The sequence below is a fragment of the Cucumis melo genome, chromosome 4, assembly GCF_025177605.1.
Source record: "Cucumis melo cultivar AY chromosome 4, USDA_Cmelo_AY_1.0, whole genome shotgun sequence".
NCBI classification, from domain to species: Eukaryota; Viridiplantae; Streptophyta; class Magnoliopsida; order Cucurbitales; family Cucurbitaceae; genus Cucumis; species Cucumis melo.
In genome coordinates this window covers 26,511,758-26,532,841 of record NC_066860.1, presented here as the reverse complement: position 1 = coordinate 26,532,841, position 21,084 = coordinate 26,511,758, and the positions used below count along the sequence as shown (strand labels likewise).

The window sequence follows — 21,084 nt, the reverse complement described above, 5'->3', positions numbered from 1 at the left end:
TGACTCTTCTGAACCTTTTTTCTTTTTAACTTTCTTGTGTTTTCTTGGGTTTTAGGATTTTTTTAAACACCACAATTGTTGATGAATTCCCTCTCATTGGATTTTAAATTTACATTTACACAATATTAGGAGAAAGTTAAAACTATATAATTTGTTACCATAATTTTGAAGTCTACGTGTTGACTTAAGTCATCAAGTCTTTAATTATTAAATTTTAAAGAACCAATCTATATATATATATATATATATATATATATATATATATATATATATATATATATATATATATATATATATATTATGAAGTTGAAATTTAAGTTATTTAAGTTATGAGTTTTGAACAATATATTTATGTACCATTATTTGTTCTGCTTTGGATTTTCAACTTTGACTACCATTTATAACACTTTTTTTTTAAAAAAAAAAATTGAGATCAATTCTAGATGTTCTGAATTTGGATTTCACATTTTTTTTTAAAAAAAAGTATTTGGGATAAAAGGTTTGGAATATTTCAAAATTTAATGTAACATACAAAAATTAATCATCCAAAGTTTAGTTTAGATTTGGAATATAGATTGAATTTGTTGAATTTAATTTGAGATGGAAATTTGATCATGCCCCAATCCAATTTGAAATTTATCTTAACTTAATCTTCTAATTTATTTATATTATTTGAATCAAAACTTCTCATTTAGAATATCTTTATTATTTAAAAATGTTTTGTTTTATAGGTAAAATTATTCAAAACATATTGGAGATTGAAGAAGATAAAATTCTTTGATAAATGTAGGAACTTCATCTGTAAATACAAGTCTCGTGAAGTTATTTAAGATTGTGAAGTATATGAGCCAAGAAATTGGTACTAGTTGTACCTATCTCAAATTATTGGATCAGATACATATTTATGAAAATGTGATTATTTAGACGTAGAAACCGGTAAATTGGTTAAAAACTCAAATATATTTGCAAATTACGAATATTAGGTCAGCACATAAGATAAAATTATGAATGAGTTACTAAACCGCAAATATTTTATTCTTATATCCTTTTATCATTATTAACATTGTTAGTCAAGTGATATATACATTATTAGGTGAAGTAAGAATAAATTCTTTTGACATAAGAAAAGTGTAATTTAGAAAAAATAAGGATGGAAATGGCCAAAAAATTCAAAGAGGTGAATGGGCAAATGGTACATTTCTTACTTTTTTTTCTTTCTTTTTTTCTTTTAGATTTTCAATTTGCTACTTTTTCTTTACATTAATCTAGCTGTGTTACACTCTTTAGTGTCATTGTTACTTGTTAGTCAAAGTATTATATCACATTTTTTTTTTCACATCATGATAATAACGACCCTTACATTTCTTTGAATTCAATATCAAAAAGCTTAAAAAGATTACAAAAATACATCATATAAAAAAAACAAACAAACAAATAAGCATTTTCTTTTCTTTTAAGGTATTAAATCATAAATTGATCGGATAAAAAATATGTGTTGATAACATACTCTGATACTATCTTAAATCATCGATGAACTAAAAAACTTAAGTTAATAAAAATGTTTTAAATATAGAAAAATAAACTAAAATATATATTAAATACACTAAAATGTCACTGTCTATCGTTAGTAAATAAGTATTTTTCAATCGTTTTTTCACTTAAAACAATTATCATTTTTTTATAATATTTTATTTCTAAAACTTTTAAGGTGTTGAATTAAAAGAAATGAACTCTCTTACCGTAATTAGCATATGATTATTTATTTTTCTGCCTCATTACAAGAGAAGAAACAATATATGTATATATATTATGTATATGTTTTTCTTGTAAAGCTTTATGTTGACTCTTCTGGACAAAGCATATAAAACTTTAAATCTCTGTAAAAAGGAAAGAGTTTTGTTTAGTGGGTTTTTGAATAAATGTTTGTTCAATTCACCCTCGTTTATTTATTTATTTTGCTTTAGAAATCTTTGTTCTTAAGATTTAAGGGATTTTGTTAACAGAAATATGTATATATTAATATGGATGACCCATTCTTTGGTCCTAAAAGTTTAAATTGACCATCTTTTTTTCTTTTCTTTTCTTTTTTTTTTTAAAAATGGATACAATGTTATAACTTTTAAGAAAAGGCTGTCGGACTAAAGTAAAAGTTAGTACTTTTAATACATATCTATATATATATATACGGTCAATAACATCTTTTTTCTTTTTTCCTTTTCTTTTTACTAGTTGACCAACTAAGAAAATACCTATACATTATACTTTTATTTTTTCCTAAAGGGATTACTCAGAACACTACCTTAGAATTTTTTTTAGAAATTAGGTATATAAATTGTTTAGAAACAACTTAGAAAAATCTACGTTTTTTCCATGTATTTTTCTAAGACACACATTCTTATCTCTTTCCACTTGCAATGTAATTAGCAAGAAGAAAACAAAAATTATATAGCAAAAAATTTAATATAAAGTATGTTTTGCATAATGAGTTAACTGATACCAAATATACGGGTCAACAAGTGCACAAACATTTTGTTATTATTTGTGGAGTTTTGATTTGAATCTTAATTTGTTTGTTTCATAGTATTGTTTTATTTTAGTACACTAATTAATTATAAGCACTCATGTATAATATACCATATGTTTATAATTTTTTAGTTTTATGTATTATTTATTATTTTCTTATGGGTAGATGTTTAGTGTGAATATTCAAATTTTCATTTTTGTTTATCACTTGTGAATCATGATGTTGAGTATGTTGAGAAATGGTTATTTCTACTACATTGTACAAAGAAATATTTAAGAACAAACATAGTTTTGTGAAATTAACACTACCTTTAAAGTAAATAACGCTTTATTTATATTAATAAATAAATTGTTTATACATTACAAATCATAAGGTGAGGGCATAAACTTCTATTTGACCTAAATCTAGTGGGGCATATACTTATAATACATTAACATAAAATTGCAATAAATAACACTAGGGAATATACTATACCCCTTGAATAGTCTTACACCTGCCCTAATCTTATAATTTGGACACTCGAACTTGATGTGGCCACCTTTATGTGTTAACAAGATCAATTGATCATGATCCTACTTCTATTGGTGGAGGTTGTGTCAATCTTCTTTACGATCTTTTTTGTTGTGTGTTTCTCTTGCTATTTGATTGTTGTAAATTTTTTTGTTCTACTTTTTTTGTGTAAAGAAAATCGAAACAAAGTAAAATAAATTGATGGTTAATTCTTTTAATCTGTAGAGCGAGAATATAGAAGCAAAATTGAAGGAAAAAATTGTTGACAATAAGCATAGAATTGGTGGGAGAAACCCTAGCTCCAATAATGGTTATCAATGTTATTTGACATAAAATAAACGGTACTGAAAAAAAAACCAAAATTTTGGGATATAATTGCTTGATTCTTGTATTGATAAAAATTCTAAAATTTTGGTTGTTATATACTAGTAACATATTGATAGAAACAAATTACAAAATGAAAAAAAAAAATGTTATTTGTTCAATAAATTTATCGGTAAAAAAAAAATTAAAATCCAAAATTTTAAAAATGTTAATTGTAATGCATCAATAAAAAAAATTAAAAGTTTGTTAGAAAATGGTTAAATCAATAAGAATAAAAGAAATTATGTTATAGAAAATGGTGAAGCAAAGGTGATGTACATTGGAATTGATTGATCAATGAATGAAAATGCATAATATAATAAGAGGATGTTTGATTAGTGAAGGGTAAAACAAGAGGTTTAATTTAGTTTGTGTTATTTTTGGTTTAGATTTGGAAAGGGACAAAGTAAGAGTCAAAGGAAGTGAGCTTCTAGAAGTACCAAAATCCCATGCATTTTTAATTTCATAGGTTTCCTGTTGGTTTTGTGTTTTTCCAATGCTTAACGTGCGGCGTCGTCAACATTATTCTTTTCTTTGAATATCAATATATCAATGACTAAACTCATTCCTTTTCTTTTTCTTTTTCTTTCTATTTACATTTGTAACCTATTCCTTAATTACCATATCAAACTTCAAACATATAATAATGTCAAAAACAAAAACAAATACAAAAACAAAATTACTCTATTTCTATATATATAATATATATAATATTATTACTTTGACAAATGAACCGAACTTTAGAAAATAATATTATGTCAATTATTTATCCAACTAAGCTCACTTTCATATATATTAATATAGTTGTTTTTTTTTTTCTTGAAATAATTTTGAAATGTTTATGTTAATTTTTTTAAACTTTGAAAAAGATAAAATTTTACATTCTTGTTAGATTTAATTTTGTTTTTAACAAATGAATGATAATTAGCTTTTGGTATGAGCATGGTTTTTTGAATTAGGGAAGTTGGAGACATACATTTGAATAGAAGATCTATATTAGATGGGAAAATACTAAGAAAATTGTCAAAATGACAAATTCGACTAAATATTTACAAAATATAGCATAATTTTAAATTTTATTAATGATAGATATTAACAGACACTAATATGTTTCTATCAAAATAATATAGCAAATGATCAAAATCATTTTAACTACAGATTAAAATTCATTTTGAAAATATATAGTGTTACAAAATGAAACAATTGACTTAAGATTTTAATAAAATCTTTTCTAGTTTGGGTTTTTTTCCTTCTAAAGATTATTTTAAGATTATAATAACCATATTTTGCTACCATAAATACCATTTTTAATTCTCAATTAGTTATAGTCAACATTATTTCAAAACTTTTCATTTGTTATACAATTTACTATTTTACATTTATCATTTTTTTTTTTTTTTTGCTATAACATTCACTATCTCATTTTAAAATTAAGATATATTATAATAATCTAAACTAAAAAAACATACACACCAAATACAAACCATTATAATTTAATTATAATATCCAAACTTATAGTTGTGAACAATAAATAATATTGGAAAAGGAAGGTGTAAGTAAATTAAAATTGAAATAGAAATTTGGATGAGATTGGAAAAATGGATAGTAAGCATAGGGTTTTGTTGTTTGAAAATATAATTAAGGGGAAAAAAGGCTAACTCAAAAGTATATTAGTTTGGTTGAGTTGATGAATGTAAGGTATATCCAATGGAAATGTTGTAATTTAGATAAAACTCAGATTGCAATATAATATAATTAGAGATAAGATTTAAAAGGTTGTTTGACCTCATACAACAACCAAATCAATACTTCTTCTCATCATTGTAAAAGCCAAAAACAAATTTGGAAATGATTTGTAACTCCTCGATTATATCTACTTTTCCCTTTTGAAATTTGGTATTATTATTATTATATATCTTTTTCTTTTCTTTTGACCTTCTAGATTGGAGTTCTCATATACACATAATTCAATCAAATTAATATATATTATAGTTCAACCCCCATCCACCAAAATCTATGTGCTTTCATATATTTATCTACCTAACACTCTTTTAATTTTTAATTAACATATTATAAATTTTTATTATTATTATTATGACTATGATTATGATTTTTTAATAAAATAATCAATTGGTTATGAGAAACTACAAATTGTTTTTGGTACATGTACGTTTTAATATTTCAGTTTCGTATTTATTTTGAAGTTTCCTAACGTCCGTTAAAATATAAGTTTAAATACTATTTTAGCTATTGTATTCTTCCGTGTACTTTTAATAAATTTTGACTTTGGTCCATCAAAATTATTATTATTTTTTTAATAGAAATTGATTAGATAATTACAATAATTTTCATGTACTGAAACATTATGCATAAATTTTTTTTAAAAAAAATTTAGAGCGAAAATGTAAACAAATACAAGTAAGGAAAAAATCAACAACAAACTCAGGTTAGTATTAAAGTGGTTATAGATAATTGCCAGTACCAATAATTGTCAGGATCACTTAATATTATCATTACACCTATATATATTGCTTCAATTAATGTGTCATTAGACATTATTAATTCATATTGATTGGTACTCAGTTATTGCTACTTAAAATTAAAAATTTTTTGCCCTTTCATTTAAAATCAAAAAAGAGAAATTAGACAAATCACGATCACATTGTGCGCTAAGCCAATCCAAAAAGGAAGAAACTCACGAAAATTTAGCACTTGAAAATCTACGTTTGACCAAACAAATTTTGGCATTATCAATTAACTTTCATATTATTGATTGGCCGTAAATCCATGCATATTATTAAACAACATTTTTAAATATAGAAAAATCAATTAAAATATTTATAACATATATAAAATTTTAGATTCTACCAATGTTAATAATATAAGCGTATCAGTGTTTATCGATGTCTATCATTGATAGAATCTGAAATTTTGTTATATTTTGTAAATGGTTTATCAAATTTTTTATTTTTCGATAATTTTCTTAACTGATTTATTTGGTGATTTGAAATAATTAAACTTTGTAGAAATTAGAGTCGTTCTTTATTCAATTTGATTGTATCAACTAAGACTCTAAACTTATACGTTTCAACTTAAATTCTAAATTTTCGTTATCAATTTATAGTTTTCTTTGGTGTAAAACTTATTGTTTGAGTCAGTTAAACTCTTAAATATATATAATGATCTTCATAAGCCAATCAATTTATATTTTTCATAACAATTAGTTTTCAAACTTGTGTAAAATTCTTTAGATGTTAGTTTTACAAAATAGAAGATTAAAGTAAATGTATGGATGACTCTCAAAGAAAATTATGACTAAGAGCCTTAATTAATTGATATAAGTTTATGGTTTCATCCAATACAATTATATATAGATTTTATCATAGATTTTTCTAAATGAAACATAATAGGATGTAAAGTGGATACATTTACATATAGAATTATTAGTTTAGAGAGTTTAAATTGGATATTTTATTCTAAGTGTTGTAGCCACTTATTTTGTTCGGTTTAATTGTAATGCTAATTTTTCACTTATAATCTAATTATTTTTATTTATTTTTAGCATTATTGTTGTTATTATTTTAAATTGATAAATGATGGAAAGTAAATATTTATATAATTTGAATTTTTTGCAAAAGAAAAAAAACCTTAATTTTCATTTCCCTCCATCTTTTGACTCATTTACTATTGGAGGAATGTTTTTCAAATTTAGGTAAAAAGAAAAATGCGTAACCTTAAGGGCAAAAGTTTTTGTCTTTATTAACAACTTATTTTAAAAAATTGTGTGAGCACTAAAATAAAAAGAACCACAAATCTAATGCCCTAAGAAAATATTTCAAAGAGAGCTACTACTTCTTCTTTATAGCTAATTTCTTGATGTTGGAGGATCAAAAAAAAAACTTCCAACTTAAGAAAAAGCTCATTTTTTTTTATAAGTTCTATAAAAAAAACCGAAAAGGTAGTATATATATATATATATATATATATTTCTCTTACTTTAAGATGATCTAGAAGCAAAAACATCTATTTTTAATTAGATATGTGTGAGTATTTTAAAAAATAAAATATATTTATTTATTAAAAAAGTTTTAAAGTTTCATTTATTATCATACTATTAGACTATTTATATATATATATATATATATATATATTTATTATTATTATTATTATTATTATTAATTTTGGAAGGGTCAGTTTTGCCACCCACCGTACATTTTTATTTATTTATTTCTTTTTTCTTCTTTCATTTCTTTTATGTTTTTCTTCCTCTCTCTCTTTTTCTTTTTTTTTTTATCTTTTCTCTTTTCTCGTTTTCTATTATTATTGTTTTTGTTATATTTTTTTATTTTGTTCCATAACTTTAGTAGTTATTTTTTTATCTATTATTATTATTATCATCCTCATCATTACCATCATCATTATAATTTATTATGCTAAATCTAACTTTGTCTTTCTCTTTTAATCTTAAGTTTCTTTTATTTGTTTTTCTTTGCATATGATATCATTTCTTAATAATGTCTCATTTTCCTCCATTTTCTTCTCTTTTTAGAAAAAAATTCGATAACGAAATCTAGAAAATTTGGGAGACCAATTTTTTAGAATTCTTGATGTGAGGAGATCGTTGCTTTGAAAGTCCGATATCGATCTTCAATATGTTTTCTTTTATCAAAATCTTAATATGTTATTTTATATTTGCTTAATTTATTGTGATTACTTATTTACTCTTGTTCTACTTATTTAATATTTTTATTACATCATTTTGTTTCCTATTTAAATTTGTAAGCCCTTTCTAATTAAAATTTTCAAATGATGTTTTAAACTTATTTCTAATTTAAAATTCTTCAAGTTTTAAGATCTTTTATAAACTCTTTTTCATCATTTAGAAAATTTGTCTCTAATGTTATAATTTTATTTTATGCCTTTCAACTTTTAAAATTTAATCTATAATTTCATAAGGTTTTCTTAATCAATCTTTTCTAATAATTTATATGTTTTCCTTAAACAAAATCTTACGACAGAATCTAGTAAATTTGGAAATATGATTTCCCAGAAGGAATGAGGTGAGAGATCACATCTTTGGGAGTCCAAGACTTGATCCCAAGAGAAAGAACGGTTTTAATTAATGTTTTTAAAAAATCTCTTTATTAGAAGGCTATTTCGATGACAAATTTTGAAAAGTTGTACAAAATTTTCACTTTCTTGAGATGAGAAGAAAAGAAAATGTTTTCTCAATATAGTCTAATTGATAGATTTTATTCCACTTATCTTAGGGGATCGTCGCTTCGAATATGAGGATAATGAGAATAAAATAAGACATCATTTTAAAAAAAAAATTCAAACAACATTTTCAATTTAGGTTTTGAAGGAAAAGAAAAAAAATATTGGTCACCGTTTTCGTAGGTGGCAAGGGGTGCTAGCACCTTCCTCAATTCTATTTTTCACAGACCATTTTTTTTATTTTATTTAAAAATTTATTTACTTTATTTTAATGTTCAATTACACCGTAAAAAAATGATTGATGACAACTTCTATTTTGTTCTAAAACAAACCATTTTGAGGATGTTGACCACTGCGCGTCGTCTCGAGCACGTGGCGACAAGTGTGAAAACAAAATCCTTCAATTTATTTTAGCAGGAAAGATATCAATTATAATTTAATACTAGTTATTTAAATGTGACTTTAGAAGGAACATTAATTCCAGTCACATTAATAGAATTTAAATAAAGGATCCTTCATTAATTGAGCTTTTATTTCTGAAGATTTGTGTCTATTAATTATTAATGTTCTTATGGTTGGAGCTCAAATAGGATGGATATTAGGGTTTTTTCTTTTTTTTTTTAGTTAAACTTTAAAAAGTAGATTAAATTTTCTCAAATTTACGATTTTTATGGCTAACATATCCATAAGTTTGAAAGAAATGTCGAACATTTCCTTCAAATTTCTATTTTTGTAGTCAATCAATTTTATGTTTATGTTCGGTAAATTCAGTCCTTTTTTTAAATTATTAAAATATTTATAAGTTAATGATCTTAAAATTTAAGAATCCATATTCAACCATTTTTTAAGTTTAAAGTTTAGACACAAAGTTCAAATGACTTAAATTAGGCGTTTTTTAAATGGAGCAAATAGAAACCATACTTGAAGGATGAAAAAGTTGCAACTTTTTTTGCTGATTTGGTTTAGTTGAAGTATTATTTTAAACCTTAATTTAAATTGTTTGCATTATTGGCGTTGAACTTTACTGGGTGATAATTTGTTGTTGTTGTTGTTTTTTTTTTGTTTTTTTTTTGTTTTTTTTTTTATTTACCAATTTTCTAATTTATTTCAAGAGTTATAGTTTGCACCCTTAATTTCAAGTTGATATCTAATTTAATTTCATTAACCTTCATTAATAACTTTGATTGAGTGTGCATTTTGATCCACTTTCAATATAAATGCTGAAATAAGTGATTTTAAATACAAAAAAATGTTTATAATTAATACCCTATAAAGTAAATCCCAACGAATTTCAATTTTATAAAGAAAATGGAATATATATGTGAGTGTGTGTGTGAATGGTGAGAATTTGTCAAGTGTGTGAATCAAAAGCAAGCTTTATATAGTTAATAGTAATTTGAAAGAGATAATAACAATGGGAGAGAAAAAGGAAAACAGAAATGAGTTTCTTGAAGCCCAAGCTCATATTTGGAATCACACATTCAAATACATCAACTCCATGTCTTTAAAATGTGTTATTGAATTAGGCATTCCAGATGTTCTCCACAACCATGGCCATCCCATGAGCCTTTCCCAATTAGTCGAAGCCCTCCATATTCACCCCTCCAAAGCTCAATCCCTTGCCCGCCTCATGCGCCTCCTCGTTCATTCCGGATTCTTTTCTCAAACTCCACACCAACAAGTAATGAAGTATGGTCTCACACCGTCCTCTCGATTCCTCCTCCGCGGCAATAATACGACAACAACACGGCATTTGAAACCTTATCATTCTTGTTCCTAGCTCTCCATCATGCTATGGTGGCTCCTTGGGAGAGCATGAGCAGCTGGTTGAGGAGTGGAGAGTATGTGTCTGCCTTTGAGATGGTGAATGGGAAGTCAATATGGAAGTATATGGAGGTTGAGCCTAGTTTCGGGACTTTAGTTCATCAAACAATGGTGTATGATTCTCAATTGATTGGTAAACTTGTGGGGAGGGAGGAGTTTAGAACGGTGTTTGAGGGGATGAAATCTATGGTTGATGTTGGTGGGGAAGGGATTATGGCTAAAGCCATTGTGGAAGCATTCCCACATATCAATTGCATTGTTCTTGATCTTCCCTACCAAACTACAGAAGATTTGAACGTTATTGGAGAGGGAAACTTGTTTGAAGAAATACAAATTCCGCCAACAGATGCAGTCTTGCTCAAGGTATGATTAAGCCCAATCTCCATACATCCCTTTCAGTAATAAAAGATTGAAATAAGGCACATTTTAAAAGTACGAGCATAAACAAAGAACGGAAGTTAACCAACCTTATATATATATATATATATATATATAATTTTATTATTAATTTTGTAATTGGGTTTATTAGAAATGAATGGATTTTAACATTAATATTTAACTAATAAGATTGTAATTTCATTTGGGACTTTGGCAATTAATGTTCAGTCAATTCTACACAAGTGCAACGATGAAGAAAGCATAAGAATACTAACGAAGTGTAAAGGTGCAATTATGAATAACAGTAGTGGTGAAGGGCGTGGGAAAGTGATAATCATAGAGGCAGTGTTGGAAAAGGAAAACCAAATGGAAGATAAGGAATCAATTGAAACTCAGCTTTGTGGTGATGTGTTGATGATGGCTACTTTTAACACTACAAAAAGAAATGAGAAAGAATGGAAGACTCTCTTCTTAGCAGCTGGTTTTAGTCACTATAGCATTACTTCTTTCTTGGGTTTAAGGTCTCTTATTGAACTCTACCCTTGATGATCTCATCCTTTATTAATTTATTAAGTAACTTCTACAATATGTATCGCAAATCCAATAAATGCAAATATATATGCATGCCTTTGTTCACTTCAAAATACATCATTCTGCAGAGGTAAATAATCAAATTTATATATTATTAGTTGTTTTAATTAAGATTATATATATATATATATATATATATATATATATATATATATATATATATATATATCCCAAGACCATTTATAAAAGTAGTATAATTGAGTTTAATGAGTCCTAATCATCATTTTAAGTCAAATAAGTCAAGTGATAGAAATAACACTTTCTATATTAAATTTGGATAACATTTAAAGGATAAACAATTATATTATTGTTGTTAAGTAACATACCTTTGTCAATAGATAACAGCAGCAAAATTATCTTGTCATCGAACCGGTAGTATTCTCTTCAACCTTTAAAGAATTAAGAGTCATACCTTTTTCTATTTTTATCCAGTTAGGTTGGGTCCGTAGATAGTTGGAACCCAAGTCGAAGATATTTATATATATATATACTCTTTTATTAAAGTTTGAATAGTTTATATATATTAATATTTTCTTTTAGAAGTGTTATATGATGGTTTGTCATTGTTTAAATTTTGTAATAAATTAGTATATGTTTGGTAATTGGTATTTAACATTTGAATTTTATGAGATTTTAGTTATTAGTCAAGTGGTGTAGGTATTTTAAATTAAAAAAAAAAGTTATAAACTGGAACAACCAAGCACAATTCAATTCAAATCAACTCAACCCAAATTAAAGTTAAGTTGGAAACTTTATTATATTTTGGCAATCCAATTCAAATCAACTCAACTTAAATTAAAGTTAAGTTGGACACTTTATTTGAATATTTTAGGTACCAAACCAACCTAGTCTGAAAAATACCCCAACTCAATCCATAACTATTCTTATGGAATTATAACATACCATATGTTCACACGAGATTTTAAAAGAAATGTAATTCATAGAATTAAACATTGTATATTGATTTATATGGTGTTGTGGATACAATCTCTATTATTTACTTATTTGATGTTTTCTCTAAAATATAATTTAAACTTAGAACTTCGTGGTCTTCGATCTTCAGGAAGTTGTAGTTACAAATCGATTCGAGTTTCAATCTTCTAGAATTCTAAGAAAGTTTTAATCTTCCAAGTCTTTGATCTTTCAGAAGGGTGATCTCAAGGTTGATAATAACTTGCACGTCTCGAGGGCCATTAGAAATTTAAGTCTTCAATTTTTCAGAGTTTTGGTTCTTCCTTCAATCCAAAGACCTTCAAAATGAATGGGAAGGTCTCTATTTACAAAGAATCTCCATGGAATTTAGGTGGGTTTGGGCCCATTTGCTTGTTAGGTTTGGGCTTAGGCTTGGACCCATCTGTCTGTTGGATTTGGGCTTGGGCCCATCTGCTTGTTAAGCTTGAGTTTGGGCCTATTTTCTTGACAAGCTTGGGCTCGGACCCATTCGCTTGGTGGGCTCGGGCTCTGGCCCACTTGTTTGTACAGGTTCGGACCCATTATTTCTTTGGCCCAATTTTTCTTTAGGAGCTTGACTAGATTAGATATGAGAAAACTTGACTATCCAAATCCAATCAAATTATAATCATCACAATTTTGTTGTGATAATGTGACGTGATTTAATTGGCCAAAATTTCTTGTTTAACACCATAAAACTATTAGGGGCAATGCATAAATTAAAAGGACGTTTGTTAGGAAATTTGCTAAAAAATTTATTAATTCCATTTTTTTTTTTGCTATAATTCCTACTGCCTCCCAAAATTTGTCATTCCATCCAATTTCTCCTAACTCCAAAATTGATTGTAAAATTAAATTTAAAGTAGAAGATATTATTATTATTATTATTATTATTATTATATATATATATATGAACTATGATAAATCTAATAAAACTCATGTTATGTATGTGTGTATATATATACATGAATTTTAGTATACTACGTAGAATAATGTCGTCATTTCAATGAAAACAAATTAGAGAAAGCGGGGGATAAATGATGTAAATAATGCAGTTAGAAAAAGTATTTACAAAAATATTGTTATTTTCAAACTAATTAAAAAAAATAATGCTGTTTTTCATCTCTCTTTCTTGGTTGTTGTGTTTTTATCTCTTCTTCTTTCACTTCTTTCTTTTCTCTCCCTCTCTCCTTGGGCCAGTCTCCACTTCTTTTTTTCATTTTCTATATAATGTTTTATTTCTTTCTTTTATTTTAATTTCATTTTCTTTTCTAAAATTTAAATTTTTAATTTTTTTAAATCTAGTATTAATTTGTTTTTTTTTTCTTTCACGATCAATCTATTTTTAACAAAAAAAAATAACGTACTTTTACCTTGATGAATTTTTTTTAATTTTTCAAATTATGTTTATGTTAATTTTTCAATTTATGAAGATTTACCGCTATAATTCATTTGTTTTGTATTAATTGAAGATCGTAAATTTTTAGTAATTAATTAAGATTGGAAAATAATTAAATATAAAGTATAATGTCTAATATAATAATTAAACAATTTTCATTCAATGAAAAAAAAAAACAATCAAAGTGTTCCACAATCGAAACGTCGTCGGTTTTTAGTTGATTGTTGTCGTCGATTTTGTATCATTTGTTGCTCTAGTCCTTCCTGATTATCTTGTTGTTGTTGCTCATTTGGTTGCTCGGGTACTACTACAGGTACTTCGTAGTACAAATATTCATTATGAAGATGATGAGTCGGTTCTAAAAAAACTAACACATTGATTGGTTGTATAGCTAAGTATTACCTAAAGTGGTTGTGTATGGAATGATCGATTTCTCTTTTCTCGTTGTAGAGCATTGATTAGGGTTTTAGATTGATGGATTAGATTAGATGTAAGATAAATTTGCATATATTCTAGCCGTCAATATTTTTTATTATATCCTTTGTGTCTTTCTTATGGTATTGTCTATTTGGATGTTTCAATACCATTTGTTACTTTTGTGCGTCATCTTTAATTAAGATCCTCTCGTCATATGTTCATGGTGATAATTTATTAATATCTAATATCCCGTTTGGTAACTATTTTGCTTTTTGTTTTTGTTTTTAAAATTATGTCTATTTTGTTTATATCTTACAATGATTTGCATATTTCTTAGATACAATGATTAAATTTAAAACCATATTAAAAAAAAAACATTATTTGAAAGCTACTTTTTTTTAGTTCTCAAAGTTTGGTTTGTTTTTTTAAACCATTGGTAGAATATAAATAACAAAAGAAGAAACTTGAATGTGAAAGTAATGTATATATATTTAATTCTTCGTATGTATTTGTGTTTATACGCTTTGTGTTTGTGTCACAGGAGCCACTTCTTTCAATTCATCGGGCTTTTGCACTCGAGCACGTCTTCTTTGAACTGGTGCAGATACAATAGGTACATCATACATATAGTATATGTTCTCCATGTCCCCCTTGTTATTGTTGCATATGTAGGAGTTGTAAAACCACTATTAGGAATTGTTCCAAATAGTGATAATTATGATAATGATGATGCCAACAAAGGGTACAGAGTTGATGACGATAACCGGCTAAAAATCGGTGACGTCCCGATTGTGTGGAACACTTTGATTGTTTTTTTTTCATTAAATAAAAATTGTTTAGTTATTGTATTAGACATTATATACTTTATATTTAATTATTTTTCAATCTTAATTGATTACTAAAAATTTACGACCTTTAATTAATACAAAACAAATGAATTATAGCGATAAATCTTCGTAACTTGAAAAATTAACATAAACATAATTTGAAAAATTAAAAAAAATTATCAAAGTAAAAGTACGACTTTTTTTTTTTTTTTTGGTTAAAAATAGGTTTATCGTGAGAGAAAAAATAAATTAATACTAAATTTAAAAAAATAAGAATTTAAATTTCAGAAAAGAAAAATAAAATTCAAATAAAAGAAAGAAATAAAACATTATATGAAAAATGAAAAAAAAAATGGCCGAGTCTTCGAGACTCCCCAAGGAGAGAGGGAGAAAAAAAAAAGAAAGAACTAAAGGAAGGAGAGATAAAAACACAACAACAAGAAAGAGAGATGAAAAATTGTAATTAGTTTGAAAATAAAAATATTTTTGTAAATACATTTTCTAACTGCATTATTTATATCATTTATCCGAAAACGGGTGTACTTTAAAGAAAAAATATAAATAGAAACGAGTGGTTTTATTTGTAATGGTTCGATATTTTTTTTATTTATGTCGAAAGTTTAACCTAACTTATTTTTGAGCTTCCAAATGCATCTTGAACAGACAACATTTTGGAGGGTTACCAACTAAACATATGTAAACTTGCAAAAACATACAAATGAAAATATGAAGATATAAAGCAAACAAAATAGAATACTGAAGAGAAATAAGGCAAAGTGCAAGGGAAGATGAAGTAAAGGAGGTGATAAAATGAGATTAACAAAATTGGCTGCTTAATCCATCTACCAAAAATGGTGGGATTCATGGAGGCTTATAATTCAATTACATATTAAGCCTACACATTTTTACATAACAGTTTCCTCTTGCTTTCATCTTCTCTATTTTGGTTCGAATTCGTTTAGATTCAAAAAAAAAAAAAAAATGAGGAGAAATCAAGTGCTTTTCTTTTCTTTTCTTTTTAATTTTTGTCTCAAAGAACTTATTTCCTTCTACTTTCTTTTCATTAAAAGTGCAATATTAGTTAATTGATCTATATATATATATGCTAAAAGAAAAGTAGTAATATCATGTTTTTTGGTGTTAATATTTAATAGAGTCAGGCTTCCAGCTGATCGTTGCATTAATGATCTTAACATAATTGATTTAGGACTGTTTTTAGATATAATGATTTTAAATTAACAAAATTGATTTTGTTAAATTTGATTTCTATAAATTCTTAATAAATAAATAAATAAAATAAAATTCATAAAATTATTGGTCATATTATACATTTATATGTTTTTATTTATTTTATTTTATTCATGGGTCTTTAATTTAGGTTAGTGGTAGAGCATTTGTGTGTAGATCCAGAGAACATTCACTTGTGAACTCTTTTTTATTTTATCGTTTTTAAATACATTTATTTGTATATTTCTTATTTTATCATTTTTATTTATATATCCGTATTTTATATGGAAAATATACTTTTCATATATTTCGGTTTTTACTACTTTTATGAGTAATGGTTGGTTGGTGGTAGGTTGGACTCATCTTTTCACTAGAACTATAATGTGAGTTTCAAACTACCATTTTATAGGTTCGATTTTGTTTTTTCCTACTATTTTATGAGTTAATGTTATTAAATGTGTTTTGTTATTGAAAAAATAAAAAAATATATATAGTTTTTTCTTTGCACATAAAAATTTATAATAGCTCTTTTACATGTATATGCTCCAACAAATTGTGTCAAGTAATAATCCGTAATCCGTTTTAATTAACAGCTATTACTTCACCACGCCTCTTTTTCTTTGATTTCAAGTCTTATTAAAACCTATATTTCTAGTAGTGACACTAAATCTCATAAGTGAAGTATATGTACTCAATTGTACACAAGAGTAGTACTCAAATGACTAAAAATTAAGCGAAAGGTAAATGAAGAGTGTTCAATGACTCTGGACAAGTTTTTTCGATTTCCTTAAAGTAGAAAAAACATAACAAAAAAAAGAAGTGACAAATATTCAACCAAATTTTAAGCATACCTAACTCAAAAAGCAACATAGTATATATGTATATCTATGTATCTATATCTTTATACATAAAGAAAACTACTTTTTAGTCTCTAAGTTTTAATGAATATGTGTCTTTAGTTTCTAAGTTTTAAAAATAGACCTTTTTAGTTTATAGGTTTATAAAAATAGACTCATTTGATTTTCGAGTTTTCAAAACGTACATTTTTAGTCTTTAAGTTTTAAAAAATAGAGAGAATATGATCTTTAGAAGTTATTCTTCTAATTTAAAACGTCATATAATTATCTAAAATAAAAGGAAAGTTATTTGGAGGGGTCTTTTAAATCTATTTTTAAAAACTCATGAACTAAAAATGTACATTTTGTAAATTAGAAGCCAAATGAGTATATTTCTATAAACTTGGGGACTAAAAAGGTCTATTTTTAAAACTCAAAAACCAAACGTACATATTTATCAAAATCTAAGGACTAAAAAGTGTAAGTTTCCATTGTGTGTATGATTGTATATGTATACATATATACATATACCATTTACTATTAGGGATGTATTCTGGTTGATCAAAAACACTATTTTTTTTGCCAAATTTACTTTTTCTAATTGATTTTGGAGAAATTAGATGAGGTGATTTTTGTTAGGTGGTTGACCGAAAATCACACTCAAAATGTTTACAAAATATATAGCAAAAAAAAAAAAAACCAAATGAACTATAATTTAATGATTTTTCTATAGTTTATAAATAGTTTTATTTATTTATTTATTTATTTATTTATTTATTTATTTATTTATTTTTCTATATTTGAAAATGCTCCAAATATTATTGGTTAGCTATTTTTTAATTTGTTTCTCTTTTATTTTAAATGTTGGAACAAAATTGTCTACCATTCAAATGTTAGTAAAATATGTTTTGAATTTTCTTTTAATTTATATATATAAACATATATCAACCATACATATAAAAATTTAACAATAAAATAAATAAAAATAGATCCTTACCATAATTTTTTGGTTAAGTAATTATTTCTAAAATAAAAAATACAATTATTAATGATTAATTTTGGAACCAATAACGATTAAAAATCAATCTTAAATATATGAAAATAGCTTTTGACAGTTAGACACTAAACATAAATTTACACCTTTGAAAATAAATTTTATAAAATTAATGTTATTTGATTCTCTTTTTCTAAAATTATTACCGTAATTATCAAGAAACTACAAATATCCTATAATTAAATTTTCTAATTGTTAGAATAATGTCCTAAATGCCCCTACTTAACTGAAAAGATTGAGTCATAAATACAATAATTCAAGAAACTACAAATACCCTATAATTAAAATCAAACTTTCATCTTGTAGAAACTATCAGAGCTTCTAGCTCATCTCCTTCAAATTTTTCAAAATTTTTGGATTTTCTTCCTCCTTTGACGAAAAACTTTGGGGTTTTCGTCTTGCTCCTTCTTCCCCTTGATTTCTTCCTCTCTAAACCCTTCTCAAATCACTCCCTCACCATCCTCCAATCCTTCAATTCCTTTAATCCTAACAACCCATCTCTTGATTTCCTTGGAGATCTTGTTGCCGTTGCCGTCAGCTAGTTTTTGGTTTGAAGAACATGCTTCAACACATTTGGGACAGAACCCAGAACTCGAGCTCGTTTACTCCTTCTGGTAAATGAAAGCTTTAAATGGGAAACAAGTCGACGTTGACAAAGAGTAGAAACAGAGGAGGAGAGTACGCATCTTTGGTGGGCAGTACGCATCTTTCATGAAAGAGATCGTCGAAAAAGCAAAGTCTAGGAATGTCGTTCCGCCGGTTCTTCAGATTACCGCCATCGTGTCGGAGGAATTTGCGATTGAGAGTAGGTTGATTAGAGAGAACCTTTGCTAATTCGGTTTCATATAGATCTCGTCCCACTTCAAACTTTCCAGTTGTCTTTCAAATCGGTGAAATTCATGGAAGGAGAGAAGTCAACGATTCTCTTAAAAATAAGATTCAATTAATTACAAAAATGCCATTGAGACATATTTAAGGTCATTTAATAAATTGTTTAAAATATAGCAAACCCCATAATCTTGTAGATATATTTGCATCATTTTAGGGATAATGTATAAAATTTGAATACAAAATAACAATTCCATATTATGTATTATTTATAAAATTATTTTTAAATCAACAAAATTTAGGAATGAAAATGTTGTAAACGAAATTTGTTGTTTTAGTATTATTTTAGGGATGATAATCTACAAGTTTAAGTTTGGTATCTTTAGCATAGTTTTAGGGATTCAAACTAACTATTTAAAATTAAAGTGTAAAAATTGGATTTAAAATAAAAATAAGGTTAAAAATTGAGATTAAAACTAACTATTTCAGGATGAGTTATATATTTCTAAACTCAAAATGTTAATAAATAATATATTTCTAAACTCAAAAGGTTAATAAATATCAAATATGTATTATGTATAATTTATGTCTATTTTTTGATAGGTAGTTTGAAGAATAAAAATGCGAAATAGTTGAATTTATGCTTGTGTTATTTTAGGGGTATGAGGTAAAATTTGAATTTAAATCGAGGATTTTAGGGGATAATATAAATTTGTATATTCAAATTGTTATTAAAATTTTGTTATATGTATTATTTAATAAATTTTTTATAAATAATATGAAATATAAAAAATTGTAAATTAATTGATTTAAATTCTTATAATTAGAGGTATTAAAACTAAAGCCATATTTTTAGGAATGTTGGTGAAATCTTATGCAACAAGAAAATATTTTTTGGTTTAGTTAAGATTTACCAAAAGTGAATGTGTTTACAAATACACTATATTCGTACTATATGATATTTTGTTTATTTTTTGACCTATACAAATACAGTGTATTTGTATGCCAGGAATTGCCCTTTGTAAAGGGTATGCTCAGGCAAAAAAAAAATATCCAGCAGACGGTTTTGTCATATCTTTAAGGGTTGTAACTAATAACATATCTTTAGGGATTGTAGGAACAATATAATATTTTTTTTATTTAGTTAAGAATTATCATAAATAAGTGTTTTTACAAATACACTGTATTCCTCATATGTGATATTTTATTTGATTTTTTGATCTTAACAAATACACTGCATTTGTATATGGACAATTGTCATCCATAGAGGGGTAAATTTGGTGGGAAAATATTTACAGCAGTTAGTTTTGCCATAAATCAAAATAATATAACAATTTGCTATTTTCTTTTTTCTATCCTCATATTTGCTATTTCCACGAATTCCCCGTTATTATTTGGAGACAAGAAAATTGCAAACTATAAGGTTTACTTTGGATAAATGACAATTTTATTTTTAAATTGACAAAATAGCAAAACATAAAATTTTTAAATAATAAATGGGAGAATAATGCCTTAAACGTCCCTAACTAATTGACAAATGTGATTTACATTTGTAACAGAATCCATAAATACCCTATAATTAATACAAACTATGCACCCACATCCACAAATACCCTAATAATTAATACAAATCCAGCACCCACACTTGGGACATGACTGCTCGAGGACGGAGGCTTCTTCAATGGCGAGGAGAGCACGCCCTGGTGCGGCAGCGTGCTACAGAGAAGGATGAATGGTACAACAAGCTCCATGCGAATAGGAGATCTTGACGGCGGCAGCTGGGTTCGTGGAGATATGACAACGACGATTGAAGCTTCGTGGACAAACACCAGTTGGAGCAGACACAATCTACTCGCTTCAGATTCAGACGTCGTGATGCAGATGAGATGGCTGACGGAAAGGGGAGTGGCTCGGGGTGTGGCGGCTTGGGCTAACGACGAACAGAAGATTGACGGAGAACTAAGGTGACGGTGGCATCTTCAACGAACAGAGGGAGATTGTCGCCGAAGATCTCGATGGAGAGAAGAGAGGCAAGGGCGACGACGATCGTGTGATTACGAAGAAGAAGAAGATGAGAGTGGGGGGAGGGTTGTGGCTGAGATGAAGAAGATGATGATGAATTTAGGGTTTTAATAATA

The 21,084-nt window shown here is 26.4% G+C and overlaps 1 protein-coding gene across 1 annotated transcript; it reads left to right on the top strand.

Moving 5' to 3' along the window:
- Positions 1 to 10,055: 10,055 nt before the first annotated feature.
- LOC127149049 (probable O-methyltransferase 3) lies at positions 10,056 to 11,415 on the top strand. The gene is made up of 2 exons (XM_051083781.1): positions 10,056 to 10,801; positions 11,045 to 11,415. The coding sequence occupies exons 1-2, from the start codon at positions 10,409 to 10,411 to the stop codon at positions 11,360 to 11,362; spliced, it is 711 nt and encodes a 236-aa protein (XP_050939738.1). The 5' UTR covers positions 10,056 to 10,408; the 3' UTR covers positions 11,363 to 11,415.
- The last annotated feature ends 9,669 nt before the right edge of the window (positions 11,416 to 21,084 follow it).